This window comes from Chrysemys picta, chromosome 12 (genome assembly GCF_011386835.1).
Source record: "Chrysemys picta bellii isolate R12L10 chromosome 12, ASM1138683v2, whole genome shotgun sequence".
NCBI classification, from domain to species: domain Eukaryota; kingdom Metazoa; phylum Chordata; order Testudines; family Emydidae; genus Chrysemys; species Chrysemys picta.
The window spans coordinates 7,728,721-7,755,353 of record NC_088802.1 but is presented as its reverse complement, the minus strand read 5'-3'; the positions used below and the strand labels follow the sequence as shown (position 1 = coordinate 7,755,353).

At 50.9% G+C, this 26,633-nt stretch overlaps 1 protein-coding gene across 1 annotated transcript; it reads right to left on the bottom strand.

Annotated features, from left to right (window-relative positions):
- Positions 1 to 444: 444 nt before the first annotated feature.
- Positions 445 to 17,053, bottom strand: LOC101952734 (C-type lectin domain family 2 member D-like). Its single transcript, XM_065564280.1, has 6 exons — positions 16,643 to 17,053; positions 12,738 to 12,992; positions 11,953 to 12,039; positions 9,137 to 9,318; positions 7,580 to 7,683; positions 445 to 3,560 (listed from the first exon to the last, which is right to left on the bottom strand). Exons 2-6 carry the CDS (start codon positions 12,832 to 12,834, stop codon positions 3,371 to 3,373), a joined length of 660 nt encoding a protein of 219 aa, XP_065420352.1. The 5' UTR covers positions 12,835 to 12,992; positions 16,643 to 17,053; the 3' UTR covers positions 445 to 3,370.
- Positions 17,054 to 26,633: the final 9,580 nt, after the last annotated feature.

The following is a 26,633-nucleotide window of genomic DNA, read 5'->3' as shown; positions in this document are numbered from 1 at the left end:
CAATGCCAGGTGCCCCAGAGGGAATGAACAGAACAGGGAATCATCAAGTGATCCATCCCCTGTCGCCCATTCCCAGCTTCTGTGGAATTGCAAGCTGTCGCTTTAAGGGATAGTTGAGGGAAGGGGGAGGCTGCCTGGTCCTGCTTGCACACTAGAGAGCTCTAGTGATGCCTGGGTCTGGAAGCAGCAACCAGTCAGTTTTGACAGCAGCAGCTTAGATCAAGGTAGGGTGAGTTGTGTCTTGCCCCCTCAAGGAGCAGTTTGCTTTGTCTCGGGTTTTGGTGCTGTGTGTTCTCATTCTGGATTCTAGATTCTAAGCCATAAAGTTGTGTTACAGTGCAACCTTCCAGCAGGAATATTGTATGTTTTAAATTAGGGCTGTTTATTAATCACAGTTAACTCACACGATTAACTCAAAAAATTAATCAAGATTCACAAAAATTAATTGCAACTAATCAGTTTTAATCGCACTGTTAAATAATAGAATACCAACTGAAATTTATTACATATTTTGGATGTTTTTTCTACATTTTCAACTATATTGATTTCAATTAGAATACAAAGTGTACAGTGCTCACTTTATATTTATTTTTGGTTACGAGTATTTGCACTGTAAAAGTGACAAACACAAGAAATAATATTTTTCAATCCACCTCATACAAGTACTGTCGTGCAATCTCTTTATGGTGAAAGTGCAACTTACAAATGTAGATTTTTTTTGTTACATAACTGCACTCCATAACAAAACAATGTTAAGTTTTAGAGCCAACAAGTCCACTCAGTCCTACTTCTTGTTCAGCCACTCGCTAAGAGAAACAAGTTTGTTTACATTTACAGGAGATAATGCTGCCCTCTTCTTATTTACAGTATCACCTGAAAGTGAGAACAGGTGTTTGTATGGCACTTTCGTAGCCAGCATTGCAAGGTATTTACATGCCAGCTATGCTAAACATTCGTATGCCTCTTCATGCTTCAGCCACCATTCCAGAAGACATGCATCCATGCCAGTGGTACTAAGTGTTTTGTAAGATAAAGACTTTATTTGCAAGCTCTTTGAAGCAGGGAATCTGTCTGCAAACTCTGAAGCCATGTATTAATGTGCTCCAGGGCTTGTAAAAACCTAATGAGGCTACTCTGAGTTGGTCACACACACACACACGAAACCAGGAGAACTTTACCTGTTTGTACAGGGCTCTGTTGCACTTGCACAGCGTGGGTCCTAAACACTCATGTAAAATCCCCCAAACCAACCACTTGATGTTTTACTTCCCTTCGTATTTTCAGTGGTGTCACTTGTTTGTTTGTGGGTTTGTTGCTTTCTGTGTTGCTTCATTTCTTAATGTTACTGTTCTACGTGTGATGTATTAATCATATTACGAGTTGACAGCCCAGAGAAATTGTAGAAGTCTGAGTGAATGCCTTTGACTCTCCTTTCCAGTATCAGAAAATATTGCATTAATATTTGCGATGAGAGTGTGACTATTTCTAGTTGACTCAGATTTCTTTAGCATCTTAAAGCTGAGCGGTGTGTGCAGATAATATGCATGCAGGAGGGATAGTTTTGTGAACTGCAAAAGTCCGTAGCATGCTAGTATTTTTGCAGATGCTTCGTTTTTTCAAGAGCAACTTTCCCTGAAGGTTTAGTGGTCTATGGTAGGAGAACGTTATTCAATTGGGCCTCTGGTGCAGTCGTCTGGAAAGGTTGAAAAGTACTGATGTAGAGATCAGATCCAGGGGATTCCTGTAAAACCTTCTGTGCCGCCTGCCAGTTGGCACCAAGGGGTCCCTGGGTCACATACATCTTGTCCCCAAACTCCCTCTCTGGGCAGGCTCAGTTCCTCTGTCCTGTAAGGAGGGGAACTGGAGCCAAGACCCTGCTCTAATGCTGTCTGCAGTGTGTTGAGAGGGTGAGTGCCAGCCTCAGAGCAGACAGCTGGGAACCAGGGCACAAACCCCAAACTGGCTGAGAGTTCTAGACTTAGATTTCACCAACCAAACATCCAGTGTAAATTCCTCCGGCACCGTAACAGCCCCGTTGGCTACTCCGATCTGTCTCGCAACCCAGGTGAGCCTGCCTCGGTGAGATAGATGGTCTCTTACACTCAGAATCACAACAGTATTCCGGTTACTCCCAGTCCCACCGGTCCAGGCACCCTAGGTGAACTGTACTTTAGATCTCACACCAAAGACCGTGCGTGTAGCCGGTCTTATTATAAGACAATTTATTAAAAAGGAAATAAGAGTTATTTACAAGGCTAAAGCAGGTGAACATTTCTACACAACTAAGCTACAATCTTAAGTTTCAAAAGGTAACAGAAACATCTATAGCAGTGATTCTCAGAGCTCAGCAGTTCAGGAGCGAAATTATCGATCAACATTACCCAAAAGAGCCACAGTCATGTGAATTCACTGTTTCATTTACTATAGTACTACTCCTATTTAAACAGAAGGGCAGGGGAAATATTTAGGTTTTATATAAATTCTCACAGCAAATAACTTAGCGGCTGATACCATAGTTAAAGCATCCTGATTGGTTAATAATTAAATCTGTGTTTTAATATCATGTGCTACAAAGAGCGGCAGGAGATGCATTAAAGAGTCACTTGCAGCTCATGAGCCGCAGTCTATCATTGGTCCATAATAAACTCTGTGTCCTTTAGGGCTAATCCAGGCTAAGCAGCTGGGGATCTCTTGCTTACGCCTAGAAAACCTTCCCCCCCAGCATCCAAGCAGCAACGACATAGATTCAGTTCCTTCTTGTATCCCACCTCCTCCTTTGTGCTCTGAGCTGCTGGAGATCAGCACTTCACACTCCTTAACGCCTTAATGCACTCTCCTGTCTGGTGATTTACACAGTCACAGAGGCTCCCAAAACAAACGCTCCAATATCACCGTACAATGTGGGATACGGGTGTCAGAAGAAAGGAGATTAATGCTGCAGCAGCTCACAAGCATTCACTAATGGCTAAACACATTCTTGTAACGCTAATACCTATTTTAACACGCAGGTGAGCCAGCCTGACCCCAGCTGGGTATTTCTCAGGGTCCCACTGAGACATGGGGACTTTGGCATGAGCTGGCACCTGGTCTGCCAGTGTCACACCTACCCCCTCCCTGCCCTCTTCCACCCACTTGGCTCCAGGAAGGGAGTGACCAGACATTTTCCTTCTTACTCCTACATACCAGGCCCTAGGTGTCCCATGAGGAGTGTAACAGGGGTTCCACTGGCAGAAAAAATAGATGGCAAGGGTGGGGGAACAAGATGTGCAAATAGCATCTCTGGTTTTCACCTGAATCAGTGTTCTGCCAAGTGATGCGCAGAGCATTCCCTGATATTCCAGAATTGCTCAGATGTGATATTGTAAAGAGATCAGTCCAGCTTTTCCGGGACTAATTCTACAATATTCTTCTTACGAGTCCCCTTCTGCAGCAGCCTCCTTTGCCTCTGTAAATGCATCATTTTGGTGCAGATCCAGTGTCTCTCACTGGTGCACTGTGAGCTGCTGACCCCACCCAGATCATTCAGATACGCGCAGTCACCTCCTCCTCCTATCCGAAACCTGCAAGACAGAAGTCAGGGAGCTGCTGTCAGGAGTTGGGCGTTTCCCGTCAGTCACAGATAGGGGGAGACACTCGCACAGTGCAGGGAGCTGCTGCACTCTCAGCCCCTCACGATTCCCCCTCCTGCACCAGCCACAGTCCCCAGCCCCCCAGCAGAAGGGGGGAGCTAGAAAGGGGGCAGTGGGGCAGCAGGGTCAGGAGAGGTTCTAAGATCAACTGACCTCCATGGAACATTTATGCCGGGTGGGTATTTTAACTCCAGTTCCTGCTCCCCCCACACTCCCAGCTGGGTCTGGAGGGCCCCTGCAGGCCCAACCCACCCAAACTGCCCCGGGCGCAGGTTCCAGGTGAGTGTCAGCGTGGCAAGGAGTAGCAGTAACGCCACACACAAGAGCTGGGTGCAGAGCTCCCTGGACAGTTTACATCAGCTCTCAGGCCAGAGGACTGTCAGGGCACACTGTATTGGAGAGGGCTGTTTTGAAGTTTGCAGGAGTGAAACGCCAGCAGCACAGAGACTGCAGCACAAACCCAGCGGCTGTGGTGTGACCCCAGCCACTCACACAGAGCTTCCCGTGAGAACTGGAGGCCAGCACTTCCCCCTGGGAACAGGGCAGGATCCTGCCCCATGGTCCCATCCTGGCTACACAATAGCCACGTGGTGGGCTAGAAGGAGGTCCAGCACTACTCTTTGAACAGGCTGGGATCTCCCCTCCCCCAACCACCAGCCTCTGGCTCCAGATGGTTGGGATCTGTCCCAGAGAAGGGAGAACCCAGCTCCCCAAATCCCTGAGCAGATGGCTCTGGGACCCCCCCCCCCACCAGCATCACCCCAGCACAGCTCTTATGGGGTGGCAACAATGCACCCAGAGCCTTCTGCTGGGGTGGCTCCCCCAGGACGGTGGAATCTGAGTCTGTAGCCCTGGGCTCGGAGGCTCGCTGCCGTGGGTGTTTATTGCAGTGCAGACGTGCCCTGAGCGCTCAGGATATCAGCGCTGTGTCTGCAGTGCAGCTGGGAGAGCAGCTCCCAGCCCAGGCAGACTGGCTTGTGGTAGCTCTGGTTAATAGCAGCATGGACACTGATGTAGGCGGCAGCTTGAGGTAGGGGGTGTGTGTGGACCATTTCTGCTGAGCTCCAGCCTGTCTACTGGGCTGGGAGGCCTGCTACCAGGCAGTGTAGACAGACCCCCTCCTCTCCCAGCAGGCTTCTTAACACAAGGCTCCACAATGCCATCACAAAGGCAGGCTCTGCCTACACCAGGGCATCCTTGCTGGAACATATGACAATATCTGACTGGGATCAAATAACAGGTTGTCAACTGACCAGCTTCCTAAGCCCACTGCGGGCACATTTTCCAGCTTCCCACCAGCTACACAGGCCTTTTTAAGCACATAAGAGTGGCCACACTGGGTCAGACCAACGGTCCCTCTAGCCCAGTGTCCTGTCCTCCGATATTGGCCAGTGCCAGGTGCTTCACAGGGAATGAACAGAACAGGTCAAACACTGAGTGATCCATCCCCTGTCATCCAGTCCCAGCTTCTGCTAGTCAGAGATTTAGGGACACCCAGAGCATGTTACACCCTGGATTTGAGGGGGGTGTGTGCCCCAGAATGTGATCAAGCTAATTGCAACCATATATGCATTCAGTCACCACGAATTAATAAAACAGACCACATAGTTAAGGGTTAATTTGAAAAACAGACTTTTAGAGGCCAGATCAAAACTAGCCGACATTTTCTATTAATCAGAATGGGAGGAGGGGAGAGAAAAAAGCCAACAATTGAGACAAAGAAAATAACTGGACAGAAAACCTTGAATTTGGGAGCCTTTGATATAGAAGTCTAATTATGAAGAAGATTGTTAGGAATATTTGTTGAGAAGTAGTTTATTGACAGTTAGGAAAAGTGCTGATTTACTAGGGATCACTATGACCTGTGTGTTTTGTAGAAGTCAGTTATAAAAGACTAGTAAATACAGTATACTTCAGAGCAGCAATCCTCTGAAGCCATCTTAAGAGACTTTTCTCTGATGCTTTTTCTCCCCGGCAGGTGAGCAACTGGCCACCGTGAACCTGCTGTAAATTACTCAATACCCTTCCAGATTTTCTGAAGATATTTGGGATGTTCTAAACCCAATGGTTATGTCTGTGTGGGCGTAAATCTAAAACTGGTTTTAGATAGAGCCCACTTACTTGCATTAATCTTTCATCAGACAGAATTGCTGTGTTCCCATTGATTTATTCCTGACACCACCTGGAGTGAAACTGTTAAGTTACCGCTGCTGTGGGTTCTGATCACCCTGGGTAACAAAAGGGGTTGCATCCCTGACAATCTTGTCTAACAGGAACTGGTAGACCTATCCTCTGAACTTAATTCTTGTTTGAACCCGGTTATATTTTTGGCCTTTACAACATCCCCTGGCAACAATCCACAGGCTGACTGTGTTGTGTGAAGAAGAACTTCCTTTTGTTTGTTTGAAACCCGCTACCTATTAATGTCATCGGGTGACCCCTAGTTCTTGTGTTGTGTGAAGGAGTAAATAACACTTCCTTATGTACTTTCTCCACACCAGTCACGATTGTATGACCTCTATCTTGTCCCTCCTTAGTTGTCTGTTGTCCAAAAACAGTCTTTTTAATCTCTCCTCACAGGGAAGCTGTTCCATAATACCATAATAGTGGTATTATGATATTTTCTGTCTTATTACCTATTCCTTTCCTAATAGTTTTTAAAGGATGCTTTTTTTGCCTCTAACCACCTCTTATTCTGCTGTTTAGCCATGCTGGCTTTTTTTTTTTTTTAGTTATTTGCGAGTATACATTTAATTTGAGCCTCTATTATGGTATTTTAAAATAGTCTCCATACAGTTTGCAGGCATTTCACCTTGCGACAATTCCTTTCAATTTCCCATTAACTACCTTCTAATCTTTGTGTAGTTCCCCATTTTGAAGTTAAATGCCACTGTGTTGGGTTTCTTTGGCATTCTCTTCCTTCCTGTCCCCCACTACAAGGATGTTAAATTTATGGTCGCTATTACACATGTGGTCTCCTCATCTCAAAAAAGATACTGGCATTAGAAAAGGTTCAGAAAAGGGAAACTAAAATGATTAGGGGTTTTGAATGGGTTCCATATGAGGAGAGATTAAGGAAGCTAGGACTTTTCAGCTTGGAAAAGAGGAGACTAAGGGGGGATATGATAGAGGTATATAAAATCATGAGTGGTGTGGAGATAGTGAATAAGGAAAAGTTATTTACTTGTTCCCATATGAGAACTAGAGGCCACCAAATGAAGTTAATGGGCAGCAGGTTTAAAACAAATAAAAGGAAGTTCTTCACACAACGCACACTCAACTTGCGGAACTACTTGCCTGAGGAGGTTGTGAAGGCTAGGACTATAACAGCGTTTAAAAGAGAACTGGATAAATTCATGGCGGTTAAGTCCATTAATGGCTATTAGCCAGGATGGGTAAGGAATGGTGTCCCTAGCCTCGGTTTGTCAGAGGGTGGAGATGGATGGCAGGAGAGAGATCATTTGATCATTGCCTGTTAGGGTCACTCCCTCTGGGGCACCTGGCATTGGCCACTGTCAGCAGACAGGATACTGGGCTAGATGGACCTTTGGTCTGACCCAGTATGGCCGTTCTTATGTTCTTTTACTGCGGATAGTCCAGAATTCAACCTGCTATTGGTTCAAGTGGGGTTGGTTATTTGATCCCACTGAAATCAGGCTTGGGATATTGTCTGGGCTATCTCTGCTGTACCCCAGTTCCCATGGCAGCCCCAGGCACTCAGCACTTGTGACTATCAGGCACCTTTAGCATAGATGCCTCGTTACAAATTCAGGGGCCTCACTACAGCCAGACAGATCTGAGGCTTCGGCCAATCTCCCAGCAGGAGACACTGGCTTCCACCCATCACTAATACACTGAGTACATAAGAACCCGAGCACTCGCTGGCTGTTTCCACAGCACTGACTGCATCTCTGAACTCCCAAAGCCCAGGGAATTCACAGAGGACTCACAGGTTGTTGAATTCGGTGCCGTTGGCCCATTTCCAGGGCTGCTCCAGGTCCCTCCGGAGGCCGATCCAGTGGTCAAATTTGCCTGTACAGTGCAGCATGAAATCCTAAAAAACAGCAGAGGGAGAGCTGGTGTCAGAGCCCGACCCTGCTGCTCCCCCAGGCTCTGGGCAGGGAATCCCAGTTATACACAGAAGGGCTCTGAGTGTTTCCAGGGGGTGGCTGGGGATTTTCTCCTCCCTCTTGCCCAGCTCTGGGTAATTCAGTATTAACCCTCCCACCCCAAACCCAGCTCCCCCCCACCCCAATCTGCCCTGGGCTGGGGCAGCTCTTGGGTGCTGCTGGGTCTAAGCTGCCCCCCGCACCCCATGCAAGGCCAGGTTCTGTGTCAAAGCCCCGTCTTACAGAGCAGCTGAGCTCCCCTCACCTAGGGTTACCATACGTCCGGATTTTCCCGGACATGTCCGGCTTTTGGGGGGTCAAATCCCCGTCCGGGGGGAAATCCCCAAAAGCTGGGCATGTCCGGGAAAATCGGGAGGCTCGGCCGGGGCCTCTTTGTGCGGGGCCGGGGGCATGGTGCGGGGCGGGGAGCCGGGCCCGCGGGGCGGGGAGCCTGGGGGTCGGGGGCCTGGGGGCCGGGCCCGCGGGTCGGGGAGCCGAGCCGGGGTCGGGGGCCTGGGGGCCGGGCCGGGGGCCTGGGGGCCGGGGGGCCGGGCCCGTGGGGCTGGGAGCCGGGCCAGGCCCGCGGGTCGGGGAGCCGGGCCGGGATCGGGGAGCCGGGGGCCGGGCCCGTGGGGCTGGGAGCCGGGGGGTGCGCCGGGCCGCCGGGGGAGCCAGCCTGGGCTGAGCTGGGCTGGGCCGCGCCTCCTCCCCCCCCCCACCCCCCCCTTACCTGCTTCAGGCTTCCCGCGAATTAAATGTTCGCGGGAAGCAGGGGAGGGGGCGGAGACTTTGGGAGGGGGCGGAGACTTTGGGAGGGGGCATGGGCGGGGCTGGGGGCGTGGGCGGGGCCCCCGGGAGTGTCCTCCATTAGGAGGGACAAAATATGGTAACCCTACCCTCACCATCGCAGGGGAAGGGGAAGGCGAGAGATGATCTGAGTAGGGAATGCTGGGAGGAGCCAGAACTGAGAGAAGATGCACTTCCCACCTCATCCTCAGCCAGAAGGGGACAGGGACAGGGACAGGGCCAAGAGGATCCCTCCCCCCACCCCAGCTGGCTGCCCGTTTGCCTACCCAGGAGGTCTGGCTCTTCAAGTCGAGCTGGGGTCTCAGTCCCCCCCTTCCAGCCCAGCAGACACCTGAGCCAGCCCAGCCCTAGAGAGGGACAGTCTCCTGTTGGGAGGGCTGAGAGTGGGTGATCCCCACGGTCACACACTGACACTAAAGGAGCCCCAGGTCCAGCCAGGCCTGGCATTCAGTGGCTGGAAGTCCATTCACTCTGGTCTCCCAGCACGAGAGGACTCAGAGCTGCTCCTCGCCCCGCAGGGGCAGAGCCCAGGTCCAACTGCAGCAGCCGCTGCTGTGCCAAGGCCAGGCCATTACAGTGACAGTCTCTCACCAGGTCCTGCTGGGTGTCGATCCCAGCCAGGGAGGCACCGAGGGAGGAGCAGTGTCTCTGGCTGTAGGTCCAGTTCCCTTTGGCCTCGGAGCAATAGTAGCATTTTCCTCGGTATCCGACCCAGCTGTCCGGGCACGCAGGGCACCAGGGGCCCAGAGCAGCTGAAGAACGTCCAGATAACACTGAAATGAGACAGTAACATGTGGTTTAAGAGGGGACCTGCCCGTCTGTGGGGAGAGATGAGCCCCGGCACCCCAGGCTTCTGAGACTCCCCTGGCAGCTGCGGGGAGGGCGTGAGGGAGCCAGGAGGACACTGGGAATCCATCCCCAGAGGGGGGTTATCTGACCCTGGTCTCACTGGGCCACTGTCTCTGGTTCACGTTCATTAGGGATGCAGCTGACAAACAGCTCGTGCTTCAAAGCGCAGAGAACCAGGCCCAAGTGGAGAGTTAGAGCAGGGGATGGGCAGGGAGCTCAGGAGAGGGCAGTTATCAAGGGGAAGAAGAGGGACACTGGATAAGAGGTCAAGTTCAGTCATGTTTGTCAGGTCTATTACCCCAAGAAATCCTGCTAGTCTGGGCGGCTGCCCCCTCCCCCTGCTCTGCACTTGGCTTCCCAGGGGAGGCAGGTTGAGATGACGATGGGAACAAACCAGGAGACTGAACACCCGCTGCCTGGGCCCGTCCAGCACGGCCAGACACAGGGCGGATGGAGAAACTTCTTGTGATATGTTTGCCTGGCAGGAAGGATTCCTGTGACACTCCCAGCCTGGGGGGGACTAACACAGCTCAGAGCATTCCATCCCAGGCACAAGAGCAAGTGTTGGACATTCAGAGCACTAAAAGGCAGGGGAGAAGGAAGTGAAGTAACTTTCAGTCAGGGACACAAAATGCCACAAGGTAGCGCCAGAGTTCCAGTAACAGGAAATGGCCGGTTACACTGACTGGCCAATTGCAACCTGATGCACTTCTCACCTACAGAGATTTCTCCCCCCAAATACCCAGCTGCTCTGCCTGCAGTGTAACCCTTTCAGTGCCAGAGAGTTATGGGTGACCCCACTGCTGCTGACACCAAGGAGCTATTGGCAAGGTCAGTGCATTAGGTGAATAACCAGAGACAGGGTTATTAGGGTCACTATGGGGAAGAGCTGTTAACCCAGTCCAAACACCATGTCAGTGAGTGCCCCTCCCACCCCCAAGTCACTCCTGCTCGCTCACAGCCTCAGGGGGATTTCGTGCTGTTTCCTTTATTGGGGTGGGGAGGAATCTGACTCAAATGCCTCCAGCCATTTTTGTGCTAGTCACTTTTTTTGCTCCTCATGTTGCACCACAGTAACTCCCAGCCACAGGGGAAGGCTTAAAAAACCAGCTGTGGACACACAAGTTTGGAAGAACATTAGCAGCTGAGGCAGCGGTGATCAAAGAACGAGGAGGTCATGCGCCAGCCATGTATTTCCCTGGAGATTTCATAGTGCAGGGTGCTGTACACACTAGTACTCAAACATGAACGGAGCAGGGCAGTCAGTGCAGACGATGCTTTATTGTCCCGCTCAGTGTGTGATTTGTCACTTGTTTCAGGGAGCTGCTGCAGCTGTGGGGCACAACTCCATGTTTCAGACCCTGTACAGAGCTGGATATAGGAATACACAGGCCCTGGGAGAAAGGCAGTACTGGAAGGGGCCCACAAGCCTGGCAGCCTAGGAGGGACAGGGCAGCAAGGAGCCTCTGACTGGTGCCATCGAGTTCTGGGGGATTCTGTACCTGTAGCTATGGAACCCCAACCTCACAGATCCCACCTTACGCTGGGTGAGCCAACGCTGCCCATTCCAATAGCCGGCCAGCGCAGCAGGGAGCTGGGACTCACGGCCCGCCTGTAGCAGGGCAGCTGGCACCGGTGTAAGGATGGGGAGGCAGATACATCTGTGCAAACCCCTCGCACAGATGCTCTGGAGCAGCATGTCCTGCTGTGGTAACTTACTGCAGTGACTGGCACCGGGGGAAGCCCCTTTCTGCACCACTGCAGCCCATCTATGTTAGCAGTTTGCACCAATTCAACTGTATCAATGTTGTTACAGCAGCACAGAGGATTCCTAATGCAGACAGACCCAGATTCACCCCCCTCTGCCAGCTGCTAAACCCTCCTAGGGCCCAGTGATCAGTTCCCAGGGAAATAGATAAATCCCACCCCTGACAGTCTCACAGCCCCCCTGCCCCAGACTATTGGCAGATACAGCTGGACTCATGTTCACCATGAACAGCCACCCTCTGCGCTAACACACGCTGTCTGTGCAGGTGGGGGAGTCAATAGAGCTACGGGACCCTGCACTGCCGAGGTCACTAACTAGTGGGTTTCACACGGTGTTAATGGAGGTGTTTGTGCTGCGTTCTACAGCTCATTTCAGTGACACGCCAGCACTTGCCCAGCACTGAGCATGACCCGAGGATGCAGGAAGGCCAGGCTGGTACCACAGGGCGACATGCTGCAGGCAGAGGGCCCAGCTCATCGCTGCCCTGCACCTTCTTCTGTCAATCACCCCCACTCTGCACAGGTATCAGTGACCATCCCTGGGGCCCGGCAATAGTGACTTGGGCTCAGAGCTGGGCTGGGGGGAGCTAATGTCAGTCAGATCGTCCGACACAGAGAGCGCCCAGGTGCAGGGGTCTGGGAGGGAGCAGGAGGGTCACGAAGGAACATCCCCCAGGAATCCTCTGTCCCAGGGGCAGAAGCCAGACAGGCCAGGAGGAGAGATTGTGACTGTGGTGGCTCCAGGGGGAATGGGATGTGCAGAGAGGGGGGAGGGAGGGCTGAGAACTCACCTGCCAGCACAATAACAGCGATTATGAGAATTAAGACCGTGACGACTGCAAGGGCGACTGAGTATTTCTTGTAGTACCAATGAGGTTCTGAAACACAAAGACCCATCAGGCAGGGCTGTGAGGACTCGTCTCATTGACGGCACCAGGGCTGGAGCTGCCCTAGGACATGTACCATTCTGTCGATGGCCCCTCCCATCAGACACTCTGGGAGAGGAGCCCGGAGGCTCAGGCAGGCTGGGGCTGGCAGAACAGTCCCTCCTTCCCCTCAGCCCAGTGCCCTCCCCAGGCACTCCCAGCCAGGCTGTCACGGGGCCTGGTGAGCTCAGGGGCACAGAGACAAGGACCCACATGTTCTGGTGGCAGGAGCTCAAGCTGCCCCCCCATCCCCACCCCCGCTATGCCCCCTGCAGAGCGCTGGCTGGGCCCACACTGCCAAGTGCACCTGTCCCCGCACACTGGGGTCTCACACTGGCCATAGGCAGCAGAAGAGGGGAGAACGAACCAGGCAGAGCTGGGCCAGGGCTGTCACAGGGGGTCTGATACACCCAGTCCAAAAGGCCCCTGCACAGCCCCACGGCCACTGCTGTGTGCGCCAGACAGCAGCTGTGAGCCAGGGATCGGTGCCCTGAGAGCCCCTGGGGGAGATCCGGTCCCTGCTGCCCACAGACGGGGGGAGGGCGGGGGAGGGAGTTGGGCAGTTGCTGCTGCCCCTGAGAACATGGCCCCATGTGGGGCAGCCTCAGTGTCTCTCTCCAGCCTGTTCCCAGGCAGCGACGCCCCATTACCTGGCTCCCCGCCAGTCTCCAGGTGTCCATTGCCATCATTACAGGACACCTGCTGCAGCGGCACTTCACTCTCAGCAGCCCCAGGTGCTGGCCCCATTGTCTCTCAGCGACACTCAGGCTACAGACGCTGCTGCAGGTGCTGGGCTGGGGTCGGCTCCTCTCGGTCTGACTGGGTCCAATCCAACAGCAGCAAAGCCAAGTCGGGACGGGGGTCCTAGCCCTGGCTCCCTCCCTGCTCTGGACTGTCCAGCCGATCTGGAAGCGAAGATGGACCAAGCAGGACAGGTTGGGGGCGGGGTGATTTGTGGTTTCTCATTCCCTGCCCAGCAGCCCAACCCCCTGCCAGAGGTGGTGCCATGATGATTAAACCCCCTTAACCCCCCCGCCCGCCCCCATCAGCCCCTCCACCTCAAAGGGCTTTAGAGACCTGATCTACTACAGAACCCACTCATCAGGAAGGTGGGAGAGGGAAGAAGATACAGTTGCCAGTTGCCTGGTTTTCAAGCAGAACACCTGGTCAAAAAGGGACCCTGGTGGCAAAAATCTAATTGGCCACAGTAACATGTCCCTCTGGGTCCTAGGCATATGGGCAGCCAGGAAGGGCCGGCTTTAGGCCAATTCCACCAAATCGGGCCCCGCACCTAAGCGGACCCTGCACCCAGTGGCAGGGACGCCCAGAGTGGGGGCAAGTGGTAGAGAATCCCTTACCTGGCTAGAGGCGCCTTTTTAATTTTTACTCACCCGGTGGCGCTCCTAGTCTTCAGCGGCACTGAAGGACCCGCCGCCAAAGACCCGGAGTGAGTGAATGGCCCGCGGCCAAAGACTAGGAGCGCGGCCCGGTGAGTACAAGCCCCACGTGTTTTTTTTTTTAAGTCATCCCTGTCGGCAGGGCCGGCTCAAGGCACCAGCGCTCCAAGCATGTGCTTGGGGCGGCACTTTCCAAGGGGTGGCACTCCAGCCCTCCCCCCCGCCCACCCTCCTGGCTTTTTTTTTTCCCCCCCTGGGGTGCAAAAAGCCGGAGCCGGCCCTGAACCAAGCTGTTCCCTGTCAGCTGAGGCTTTCAGGCTGCGCTGGAACTGACGCTGCAGTTCTGGCTGCAGTCGCTAGATGGCGCTCATGGCAGCCGGAGTCGCACAGGCTGGACGGCAGTTCCGGCTGCCCGGCCGCTGGAGAGCCGGAGCGTCATCCCCGGAGCTGAGCCCGGCTGCGGCGGCGAGAGGGGCTCAGCTCCGGGGGATGATGCTCCGGCTCTCCAGCGGCCGGGCAGCCTGACCTGCAGCCCAGCCTGGGGGTGAGGAGCCGGGGCAGGAGCAAGGCCGGCTCCAGCTTTTTTGCTGCCCTAAGTGGCGAAGCGAAAAAAAAAAAAAAAAAAAAGATAAAGCCGATCGGTGGCACTTCAGAGGCAGCTCAATCGTGCCGCTTCATTCTTCTGCAGCAATTCGGCAGTGGGAAGAGGAAGAGAGGAGAGAGGGACTGAGGGACCCGTTGCCAAATTGCTGCCGAAGACCCAGACGTGCCGTCCCTTTCCACTGACCGCCCCAAGCACCTGCTTCCTTTGCTGGTGCCTGGAGCTGGTCCTGGTTTCAGAATAGCAGCCGTGTTAGTCTGTATCAGCAAAAAGAATGAGGAGTACTTGTGGCACCTTAGAGACTAACAAATGTATTTGGGCATAAGCTTTTGTGGGCTAAAACCCACTTCATCAGATTACAACCACATTTGCTCCAATCCCTCAGACAGAGACAAACACCTACAAGATCTCTATCAAGCATTCTTACAACTACAATACCCAGCTGCTGAAGTGACTAAACAGATTGACAGAGCCAGAAGAATACCCAGAAGTCACCTACTCCAGGACAGGCCCAACAAAGAAAGTAACAGAACGACACTAGTCATCACCTTCAGCCTCCAACTAAAACCTCTCCAGCACATCAACGATCTACAACCTATCCTGAAGGACGATCCCTCACTCTCACAGATCTTGGGAGACAGGCCAGTCCTCGCTTACAGACAGCCCCACGACCTGAAGTAAATACTCACCAGCAACCACACAACAAAGCCACTAACCCAGGAACCTATCCTTGCAACAAAGCCCAATGCCAACTCTGTCCACATATCTATTCAAGGGACACCATCATAGAACCTAATCACATCAGCCACACCATCAGAGGCTTGTTCACCTGCACATCTACCAATGTGATATATGCCATCATGTGCCAGCAATGCCCCTCTGCCATGTACATTGGCCAAACCGGACAGTCTCTATGCAAAAGAATAAATGAACACAAATCAGATGTCAAGAATTATAACATTCGAAAACCAGTTGGAGAACACTTCAACCTCACTGGTCACTCAATTACAGACCTCAAAGTCGCAATACTCCAACAAAAAAACCTTCAAAAACAGACTCCAACGAGAAACTGCAGAATTGGAATTAATTTGCAAAATGGACACCATTAAATTAGGCTTGAATAAAGCCTGGGAGTGGATGGGTCATTACACAAAGTAAAACTATTTCCCCATGCTAATTTTTTTCCCCTACTGTTACACCTTCTTGTCAACTGTGGGAAATGGACCATCCTGATTATCACTACAAAAGTTTTTTTTTCCTCCTGCTGATAATAGCCCACCTTAATTGATTACTCTCGTTATAGTTGGTATGGCAACACTCATTTTTTCATGTTCTCCATGTATATATATCTTCCTGCTGTATTTTCCACTGCATACATCCGATGAAGTGGGTTTTAGCCCACGAAAGCTTATGCCCAAATAAATTTGTTAGTTTCTAAGGTGCCACAAGTACTCCTCGCAGGGGTGAAAGTAATTTACAGGACTTACTGGTACGGCCGGAGTCCTGAGCGGGGGAGTGGCCTCACCCAGAAGAGGTGTGGCCTCAACCGCAAGAGGTGGGGCATCTCGAGATTTAAAGGCCCTGGGACACTGGCTGTGGCTGGGAGCTGCAGGGCCTTTAAGTCACCCCAGGGCTCCCAGCTGCTGAGGTGGCTGGGAGCCCCCGGGGCTCAGGGGCAAATTAAAGGGCCCGGGGCTCTGGCCGCCGTGGAGCACCGGGCCCTTTAAATCCCCTCTGCGGAAGCTGGTGCAGTCTGGCACAGTGTACACCGGACCGGCTTACTTTCACCTCTGACTCCTCGTTCTTTAAGTTATCTGAGGCTCATGATCTACGCCAGTTACACTACACCTGCCTGCCAGGGCCTCGGCTAAACTGTTTGAATCGGGCCCCGCACTTCCTAAAGCCGGCCCTGCAGCCAGGGGGCTCCACACACTGCCCCTACCTGCAGCACAGGCACCACCCTGAGCACCAACATCACAGCTCACATTGACCAGGAACCACAGCCAATGGGAGCAGTGGAGGCAGCACCTGCAGACAGGGGCAGTGCACAGACCCCCCTGGGTGCCCCTAGGGGGCAGAGGGACATGTCCCCACTTCCCAGGGAGCCACCTGTAGCCTGCACCCCAAACCCCCTCCTGTGCCCCAACCCCCTGCTCCAGCCTGGAGCCACCTCCCACATTCTGAACCCCTCAGCCCCACCCCCCTGCACCCAAACCCCTCACTCACAGCCCCACCCCAGAGCCTGCACCCACAGCCAAAGCCCTCCCCACTGTCCCAGCCCGGTTAAAGTGAGCAAGGGCAGGGCCTCAGGGAAGGGGCAGGATAGGGGGCGTCTCACTGTCCAGCCGCCCCGACATACGGGGGGACCCCGGCTGCACCCGGGCACCGCGCCCCTGGTTCGCCTCCTATCCGCACCGAGCGCTGCGGCGCCTCCGCTTCACAAGCGGCTCTTAGCCCCGCGCCAGGACATGTCTAACGGCGGCTTCCCGGGACTCTCTGCCCTGCTCAGTCCTTCGGTCCCTCCAGCCCGGGTCGGCCTCGTACCGGCTCCTCTTACCCGAGAGTCCCGCGGGCCCGTATCGCGGGGATCGAAGCTTCATCAACTGCCGCGATAGGAAGCGGCTTCTGCCACACATCCGCTGCTACACTTTGCTGGCTCTGCTCTACTGCGGACCATTGCCAGGCTTTTATACTTAGAGCTCAGCCCCTAAACGACTCGCCTCCTGACATCATGTATTCGCCCACCAACAAAAGATCACTATTTTCGCAACCCAGCCTTGTTGGTAGCCCGGAAGCCTCTGACTTCCCTTCAGTTTACATTCAAGAGTGTGGTTTTGAGGTCATTCAGAGGCTCGTGTTATCAGCAGATCTCAGTGTGGAATTGTTTCTCTCTCTGCTGAGTGAGTTCGACTCCGCCAAATCTTGAGAGGCAGCGAGCCAAGAGCTCTCCGTGGAGATTGCAGGCTCAGTGCAGCCAGATCAATCACACATACACCCAGCATCGTGCACGCCAGGCTGAACTTTGTTGCAACTGAGGTGGTTAGAGCCTGTGCTCCAGTGCTCATGTAAACATTTCAAAAGCACCAGTCTCGTTACACAGTGACCTTGGGGCACCCTGTGGGGTGCAGCACTGCCCCCCCCCGCACTGTTTCTGGAGTACAGTCAGTGGAGATGCACAGTCCCCCACACATGTGCCCTGATCCCACAGCACAGTCATTACAGGGTGCACAGCCCCCCCCCCGGCATTTATCCAAGGGTGCAGTCACTCTGGGGTGCCTTGCCCCCCACCTCACTGATCCTGGGGAGTCAGTATTTCACCCCAACCCCTGCCCTATTCTGCTGCCCACCCTGATTCCTGGCTTCAGTCTGTGACAGTGCCTCCCATAAGACTTTATGGAAATATACTTATGAATGTGTATATGACATAACTGGAATATGTTTGATGCTACATATGCCATGTAACATATCTATGTAAAGGTTATGATCTAGTGAATCTATTCATCCTATTTGTATTCATGCATCATTTTTGTATTCAAAGTTATGAATATTAGCTGTGTACTGGCTTGATTTTAAATAAACTTAGTAAGGCATTTAGTCAGCTTCTTTAGAAAGGAATTTGCAAAGTTAAGTGCCCAGTCAAGACCCACTTAAGCCAACAATGAACTTGAAGATGACAATCCACATCTGAGCGTTCCCAGGAATGTGGCTTGTCTGGTAAAAACTGTGAGTCATGCATGGACATGTGACTTGCCCAGGAGACTCCAGAACTCCATCTTGGAGCTGGACTTTGCATAGGAGAGAAGTGGGGGTCTTCACCCACAAGAGAGATTCTATTTAAGCCCGTGGGAGACCCCTCCATTTTGTCTTCAGCTGGCTAAAGAGATAGCCTCTCCACCCCCAAAGATACCTGAAAGAAACTGGAACAAAGGACAGTAACCATGGGGGGTGTGAGTGATTGCTGGACCCAGACTAGAAGGAGGCTAGTCTGTAAAAGAGGCTTATTGGAACATCTCTGAGGGTGAGATTTTATCTGTAGTCAGTTGTATTACTGTACTGGACCTACACTTGCGTGTTTTATTTTATTTTGCTTGGTAATTCACTTTGTTCTGTCTGTTACTACTGGGAACCACATAAATCCTACTTTCTGTATTCAATAAAATCACTTTTTACTTATTAATTAACCCAGAGTATGTAGTGCTACCTGGGGGGCAAACACCTGTGCATATCTCTCTATCAGTGTTATAGAGGGCGAACAATCTATGAGTTTACCCTGCATAAGCTTTATACAGAGTACAATGGATTTATTTAGGGTTTGGACCCCATTGGGAGTTGGGCTTAGGGTGACCAGATAGCAAATGTGAAAAATCGGGACAAGGGGTGGGGGGTAATTGGTGCCTATGTAAGAAAAAGCCCCAAATATCAGGACTGTCCCTATAAAATCAGGACATTTGGTCATCCTAGTTGGGCTTCTGAGTGTTAAAGACAGGAACACTTCTGTGACTTGCTTTCAGTTAAATCTGCAGCTTTGGGGGCACGTGGATCAGACCCTTGGTCCGTGTTGGAGCAGACGGGAGTGTCTGGCTCAGCAAGACAGGGTGCTGGGGTCCCAAGCTGGCAGGGAAAGCAGGGGCAGAAGTAGTCTTGGCACATCAGGTGGCAGCTCCCAGGGGAGTTTCTGTGATCCAACCCATCACACAGTCATTCTGCGGTAAGTATTAAAATGATATAAACACATCACAGAGCTCATATCTCCCTCCTGCTAACATATCCCACCTGGGTGTCTCTGTCATGCATCAAACAACTCCCTGATTCCAGGTTGATGCAGGGAGCTGGTTTAGGTTACATGGCACATAGAGGGGAGCCAGATTGAGGGGTGCAACTCTGACCCCCAGCACCTCTTCAGTGTTTCACCTCTCAGGGGTGCACAGATTCCAGGAGGCTTGACTGAGGGGATCATTCCCAGCTCTGGGTTTTCTTTGTTGCAGTCACTGGGGGCTGCTCCCACATTCCTTCCCTGATTCTCTTTTGGTTTTTCTTCTTCTCCTTCCCTTCTTTTCTCTCTTTTTCCTTCTCCAGTCCCACCTTCTACCCCGATTCTCTCTCTCCCCCTCCCCTTGTTGCGTTCTCCTGTTCCCCCTTTTCATGCCCTGGTTTTCTCAGTTCTCCCTCCTTCCTCTCCACCCCTTGCCTCAATCTCTCCCCCCCGCTCCTGAGCCTGCTCTGCATGGAGCCATTCTTTTTTGGGGGGCGGGGGGGGAGAGGGGACAAGGACTCTCCTAGTGTCCCGGGTGGGGGTGGGGTGGAGTCTCTCTGGGCCAAGCAATGTCTTGTGTCGTCCTTCAGTTCCTGAGTTACTGTCCCTTTCCAGGGGACATTTTGTGCTGTGTGACTGTTACAGCCACAAACCTTCCCTTCCCTCTCTGTCTGCATTGAAAACAGAAACCCAAACCCTGGAACTGCCATTTCTGGGGGCTCCAGCTCAGGGCAGGGGCACGGGGATATTGGTGTTGCTACCAATGCAGACCGAGAGTGATTCTTCCCTCCACATTGCCACCGCCTCTGGGGGAGGTGGATTAACTACTACACCAACAGCAGAACCCCGCCCAGTGCAGGACCTGCGGCAGCAGCCGTGCCAGTCACTGGGGCGTTTTCAGTGTACACAAGCCCCAGGGAGAAACAAAGTCTCTAAGCAGGGGGAAGAGAGAGAAACAAGGGAGGTGTGAGGAGACCAGACAGCACCTCCGCTCAGTGACTCAGTGCAGACACGCACTATGGGGATTCGCTGTAGTTAATGCACGTGCACCTGCCCAAGAGGTGGTAGCTCGGCTGGCAGGAGAATTCTTCCATCGACCTAGCGGTGTTTGGGCTGCACTAAGTATATTGCTGGGGGGGGGCGGGTGATTTTCCACATCCCCGAGTGATGTAGCTGGGTCCATCTAACTTTTCATTGTAGAGCTGGTGTCAGAGCAGGGCCAGGGTGGGGAGGAGCAGAGCAGAGGGGGGAGAAACCGACTCTCAGAGCAGGGCAGAGACAGAGTGGGGAGGAACATACTCACAGGTCAGGGTGTCTCCTTATCACTTATAAATGACTAGACTACCGCACTATGGGAGTGTGACCGGTAACTCCTGAGCTCTCACCCAGGCGCTTTTCTCTGCGCTCCGTCCCGGCTCCCCAGGGTGCGTGGGGCGCTCGGTGCTCACAAGCTGCTGGCGCACGCGACTCCCATTGGACATCACCGCTGGGACATTCTCTCTCCATGGACCTGACTGACCGCCACAGGATGCAGCTGCTTCCGCAGCCCCGCTGCAAGGCAGACCGGGGAGTGATAAACCCGGGGAGCGCTGAGATCCAGGTCACGGTCTGACTCTGACAGCGAGGGTTGGGGGATCTGGAGGAGACCTGCTGATAAGGGCTGGGACAGGGTTTAAATGCTCATAGAGTATTTCCCGGTGCCCCCTCCCCTCCACATTCTATAAAAACTCCAGGAGGGTTGAACATATTTACCGGAGCTCCGCGCTGGGCTGGGGTGATGGTGTCTGTAAATCCCACGCATCTCTGGTGATGATGGTTTTTAGGGTGGAGACAAGGCTAGATTAAGACCTTTAGAGACCCTAAGCACTGAAAAGATTATGGTGCCCCTCCCATATGTAATTCAAAATAAAAACAATACTATATCGTAAAATAAAATTTTATTTTTTGAAATGACACAAAACTTACATGTATGTTGAAATTAAAATAACTTCTTTCTAGATTTTCAGATTGCAAAATTCTGGATAAATTAATCGAAGCTGACTCGACGAAGCATGTCTGCTTCCATACACAATAGGGAAAGTGAATCAAGTCTGTCCTGACACATTGTTGTTCTCGGAGGGTTTTTTATTCTTTTCAGCTGAGAAAAAGAGCGTTCTGCGGAGCAGTTAGTAATCATAATCCTGTAGGAGCAGGCTCCACCACATAGTTTACCTCATTTAGTTACTTGACAACCTTGAAAGGGCCTTGCCAGGTGGCCTGTAGTTTTTTTCTCACAGGGATGAGAACCATCACCTGATCTCTGGTGGCGTAGGCGCAGGCCCGCGCCGTGCTGTCATACCAGACCTTCTGCTTCCTCTGGGCTCTGGCCAGATTCTCCTTGGCCAGGCCCATGAACTCAGCAAGTCTTGCTCAGAAGGTCAAGACATACTCCACTACTGATTCTCCATCGGGGGTGGCCTTCCCCTCCCATTCATCTCTCATCAGGTTCAGGGGCCCCCTTACCCTCCTTCCGTATGTAGAAGTGGAGAAAGGGATAAAGGGAATTTGAACATAGAGATCTTAGTCTCTAGGAGTAGAGCAAGAGTCAGGCTAACAAAGTCAGGCTGACACTGACTCTAATACTGCGAGACTTGAAGGCAAGACCTAGGCGGGTGGACAGCGAGAAAGCAAATGGGAACAGACTGTAAGAGATACTGTTTTGACCTTGTGTTAGATAAGAATGGAATGTAGACTGTGGCAGAAATTAATGAGAAAAGTGAGATATCAGGAAGAAATATGTATAACAAAATGCAGCTGTTGCTCATTATTGTATGTAACAAAGGTATAAAATCTTGCCTTAATTGTTTATCTAACGGAGACCTGCCCGTGTGCACTCTCCCATGCATTTGCAATTACTCGAAATAAAGCTGACTTTGGTTTGTTGCTTCAACCTCAGAGTGAGGACTTGTTTTTCTCCCACAATTTGGTGCCATGACTCGGATGGCAACGCCCTTTGAGACAGCAACAACTGGTGTGGACTGTTCCCCTGCGAACCCCATGGCGCCATAATAGAGATAAGATACCTTTTGAAATCTCTATTGGGGTGTCGCAGGAGGACTGCCCGTGGGGCCATCTATCCCTTTGGGGCTCACGCCATCCAAACTTATTGTTTTGCAAAAAGATCAGATGCAGAGTGGTTCTGAGGAATTTGTTACCACCCTCAAGTAAGGTTAGTCATTGCAGTTCTGAGGAATAGTTTTTTTGCCGCCCTCAAGTAGGTTAGTTATTGTGGTTTTGAGGTCCTCAATAAGGTTAATGCACCGGTGCTGAGGGGGTTTTACCGCCTCGAATAAGGGAAAGGTTGTATTGAGTCCGGACATAATGAATTAAGGTTATTGTTAAATGGGATGCATCAAGATGGGGGATTGAGTGTGTGTGTGTGAATGAATGAAGGGGGGGGTATGAACTGCTGACCAGATCTAAGACTAAGCTGACTCCAGCTACCCCAGGGCTACCCCATGAGGGATTTCTGAAAGCAAGGGGGGTCAGCTGAACCTTGTGACCCAGCGGATAGGAGTTTTTCCTTATTCATGAGCCACTGACAAGGTCTGGACTTAAGCCGCTAGTTGGTGGAACCCGTGGCCCAGTGGACCCTTCCCGGGGATGTGAGAGAGTGAGAATTTTCTCTAGTTCATGAGCCGCTGACCTAGCGGACAGGGTGCTCTCCCCGGTGTGTGTGTGAAACTCTTCCCTAGTTCATGAGCCGCTAGCGGACAGGGCACTCCCCTGTGTGTCTGGAAAATGGGGGGGGGGCAGTCTAAGAATTCCCCCACACCATCGAAGGGCACCCCTGCATATTACACTGCTCTACAGCCAAAATGCTTCTGAAATAAATGTAGTCAAACTTTACTAATTCTGGGTCACTGAGAACGAAAATGATGCTTAAAATTGTTGATTGGCTCTAGTTTTCAAGATATGCTGTTGGGTCAGTATATACGACCCTTGACTTGGGAATGGCGGAGGATAAGTGAGTTATAAAGGGAAGGGATCTCAATTTAAACCAGAAATGACTAAAATACATCTTTGACTGGATCTATGAATAAATCTATGACTGGGTTTGGACAGTACTTGCTTTTTAGGCAAAACAATGAATGATGCAATCTGAAGCTGGTATTGCGTCATACATGATATGAATTCCATCATGGTATTCCTAGAAGTCATGGATGATGCAATCATAACGAAGCTTACATCACTCTGCTGAACAAATTGCCCTATATCAGCTCTAGAAATCATACAGTGTCGTGCTCTTATTTGTCAGTGTTTGATTTTGCAAAGGGACACATTTCTGTTTAGCCAAAGTGAGCAGAGATGCCTCGTACTTGTGTGAACAGTGCAGATAACTTCTGCTATGTTTGTGGTGAAGTGACTTTTGCATCACAAAAGCGCAGTATAACCACTATGGTTAAGAAAGCCTATCACCTTTATTTTGGCTACAAAACTGGAGATCAGGACAAGAGGTGGGCCCCACATATATGCTGCAACACTTGTGCAACAAATCTTCGCCAGCGGTTGAACAGGAAAAGGAAATCTATGCCTTTTGCAGTGCCAATGATTTGGAGAGAGCCAACAGATCATACCAGCAATTGTTACTTCTGCATGGTGCCTCCAGTTGGGAAAGGTGTGTCAAAGAAGAAAAAGTGGACTGTGCATTATCCAAACATTCCATCAGCTATACGCCCAGTACCCCACGGAGAAGGACTGCCGGTTCCTGATGCACCAGAATCATTCTCACTTGAGTCAGACGAGGAAGAGGATGAAACTTCTGGTCCTGAACTATCAATGTCACAGGACCCACATTTTCTCCCATCCTCCTCCTCTGAACCACACCTCATAACACAAGGTGAATTGAATGACCTTGTCAGGGATTTGGAACTACCCAAGAGTAAGGCAGAGCTGTAGGGCTCCAGACTACAGCAGTCGAATCTCCTGGCAGGTGATGTTAGGGTTTCCATGTTCCGTGACCGTCAAAAGGATCTTGTCCCATTCTTCTTCATGGAAGGTGACCTTGTAGCCTGCAACAACATCGATGGTGTGATGGCAGCCCTCAACATCGTTCACGATCCAGATGAGTGGAGACTGTTCATTGATTCATCGAAGACGAGTCTTAAAGCTGTTTTACTGCATAATGGCAATGTTTTGCCATCAATTCCAGTTGGTCATGCAGTCCATATGAAGGAAACCTATGACAACATGAAACAACTTTTGAGGTGCATAAACTATGACCAACATCAGTGGCAGCTTTGTGGCGATTTGAAGGTTGTTGCTCTCTTGCTTGGTCTGCAGACTGGATACGCAAAGTACCGCTGTTTTCTCTGCGAATGGGATAGTCGTGCAAGAGATTCCCACTACATCAAGAAAGATTGGCCACTCCGACAGTCATTGGAGCCTGGGAGGAAAAGTGTTCAGCATCCACCACTTGTTGAATCAAGGAAGATTTTGTTACCACCCTTACACATCAAGTTGGGTCTGATGAAGAACTTTGTCAAGGTCATTGACAAAACACAAGCAGCTTTCAAGTACCTCCGTGGAAAATTTCCAAGGTTAAGTGAAGCTAAGATAAAGGAAGGTGTCTTTGTTGGTCCTCAGATTCGTGAACTTCTTCGAGATGATGCATTTGACCATGCACTGCGTGGCAAGGAAAAGACGGCATGGAAAGCCTTCCAGTTAGTGGCAATACATTTGCTTGGAAACAACAAGGCAGACAACTACAGGTTGTTGGTCGAAAACCTCCTCAAGGCATACAAAAGCCTTGGTTGCAACATGTCACTAAAGAGACATTTTTTGCACTCTCATCTAGATTTTTTTCCACTGAACTGCGGAGCAGTGAGCGACGAGCACAGCGAGCGATTTCACCAGGACATTGCAACAATGGAGAAACGCTATCAGGGCAAATGGAGCCCATCAATGCTTGCAGACTATTGCTGGACAGTGACAAGAGATGCTCCATTTAATGAATACAAGAGACAAGCCAAGAAGCGCCGAGTAGACACTGAATAGGACTAAACTATGTACATAATAGTTTTTTGCCTTTTGTTTCATAATAAATTTTATTTATATAACCCTTTTGCTGATTTTTAAAGTGTTACATAAACAGGACAGGTGAAATATTATCATGTAAAGCAACCATAAACACATGAAAAGACCTAGATTTACAATTTATGATTAAAACTCTACTATCTACACAATATGCATAGACATCAAATGTAAAAACTTAAATATCTTAGAAACAGTAGCCAATCAGTTGTTTTAATTGTCATATTTGAATTCAGCACATAAAAATACATAATAAATAGCACATTTTATCTCTGAAGCAGACGACTTCTCAAAAATTGTAGACCAGTGTTACATGTATGTGCACAATGGCCCAAGGACCTGCAGGTATTTAGAGAACTGGAATTTTTACACGCATGATAATCCGTCTAAACAATTCCCACTAAAAGGTACCTTCGATATAGATAAAATTATATACCTCAAAGGAACATTTACATCACCAAAAGCCTCTGATAAACAGTGGGAGCAATTTGTCTATTGGTGGGAGGAAGCTACAAAGAGACTCCATGAGTCTCGAGTGCGGAGTCTGAAGGACTCCCAGGAAAAAATTAAAGACTCAAGTACAGGATTTGAAAACTAAATGCAAAGCATCCGGATGCCTCCCTGCCCGAGTAGTTCCCTCTGCGCCCTTATATCCCCCATTAGTTAAGACTGAGAGCGAGGAGGAAGCCGCTGAGGATATTGTGGATTTTTTCAGCAATGTTCCTTGGCAGCAGCCAATATCCCTTTCCTCCCCTCCGCTGGTTGTGCCTTCTCATGATCTCCCTTTGGTAGCACAAACCTCACCGCAGCTTGTATCAACTGCACACATTGTTCTTGCTATGGCGGGGGGGGGGCTTCCTCTTCTTTGCCCCATCAGCAGCCGAGAATTTATTCCAATTCTGATCCCCTGAGTAGCTCATCCAACCCAATTGCCTACCACACTACGAGCCAGTCATCAGTGCTCCAGACTCCCTTAAGACAATTGCCCGGTCAAGAGAATAACTTGATTACAGTTCATGCCCCTTGGACACCAGGGGACCTTAGAAATTTAGTAAAGGCATTTCCTAATATTAGGGAAGAGCCAGAAAAGTTTAGAGAAGAACTTCAGACAGTGATTCAGTGTTACAACCCATCATGGGCAGATGTTAACCAACTCTTGCAAGCAGTTATACCACCTGAAGTTCGACAACGGCTTTCCATTCAGGCCACTTGGCCTAATGCCAATCCAGGAGATGGACATGCTCTAAGTGAGGCTAGGGAACGTCTCTTGGTAACCGTTACAGAGGTCTGCCCTAGGAAGACGATTGGACTAAGATTAATAACTGTAAACAGAACAAGGGCGAGTCCCCTGCTGATTATCTAGACAGACTAACTAAGATGTTTGAACAACATTCAGGAATTGACCAGCCAGCTGACCACGCCAGAGAGGCAGTAGAGGCTGCCTTTGTTCAGGGACTCTTACCAAAGGTTCAGCAGCAATTAAGGCTTATTGCACTGGTTGGCAAACTAAACCCTTTTCTGAGCTGGTGACAGTTGCCAACCATTGTACAGCTTGCATAGAGCAGAAGAAAGAGACTACTGAAACAAAACTGTTATCCTTACAGCTGCAAACTTATCAATATAGAGGCCATGGGGCAATGAGGGGTGGGCAAGGTCGAAGAAGAGGGAGAGGTCCCTCATATCCTGCCCTGCCAGGGAATACTGCATGCCACTTTTGTGGCCA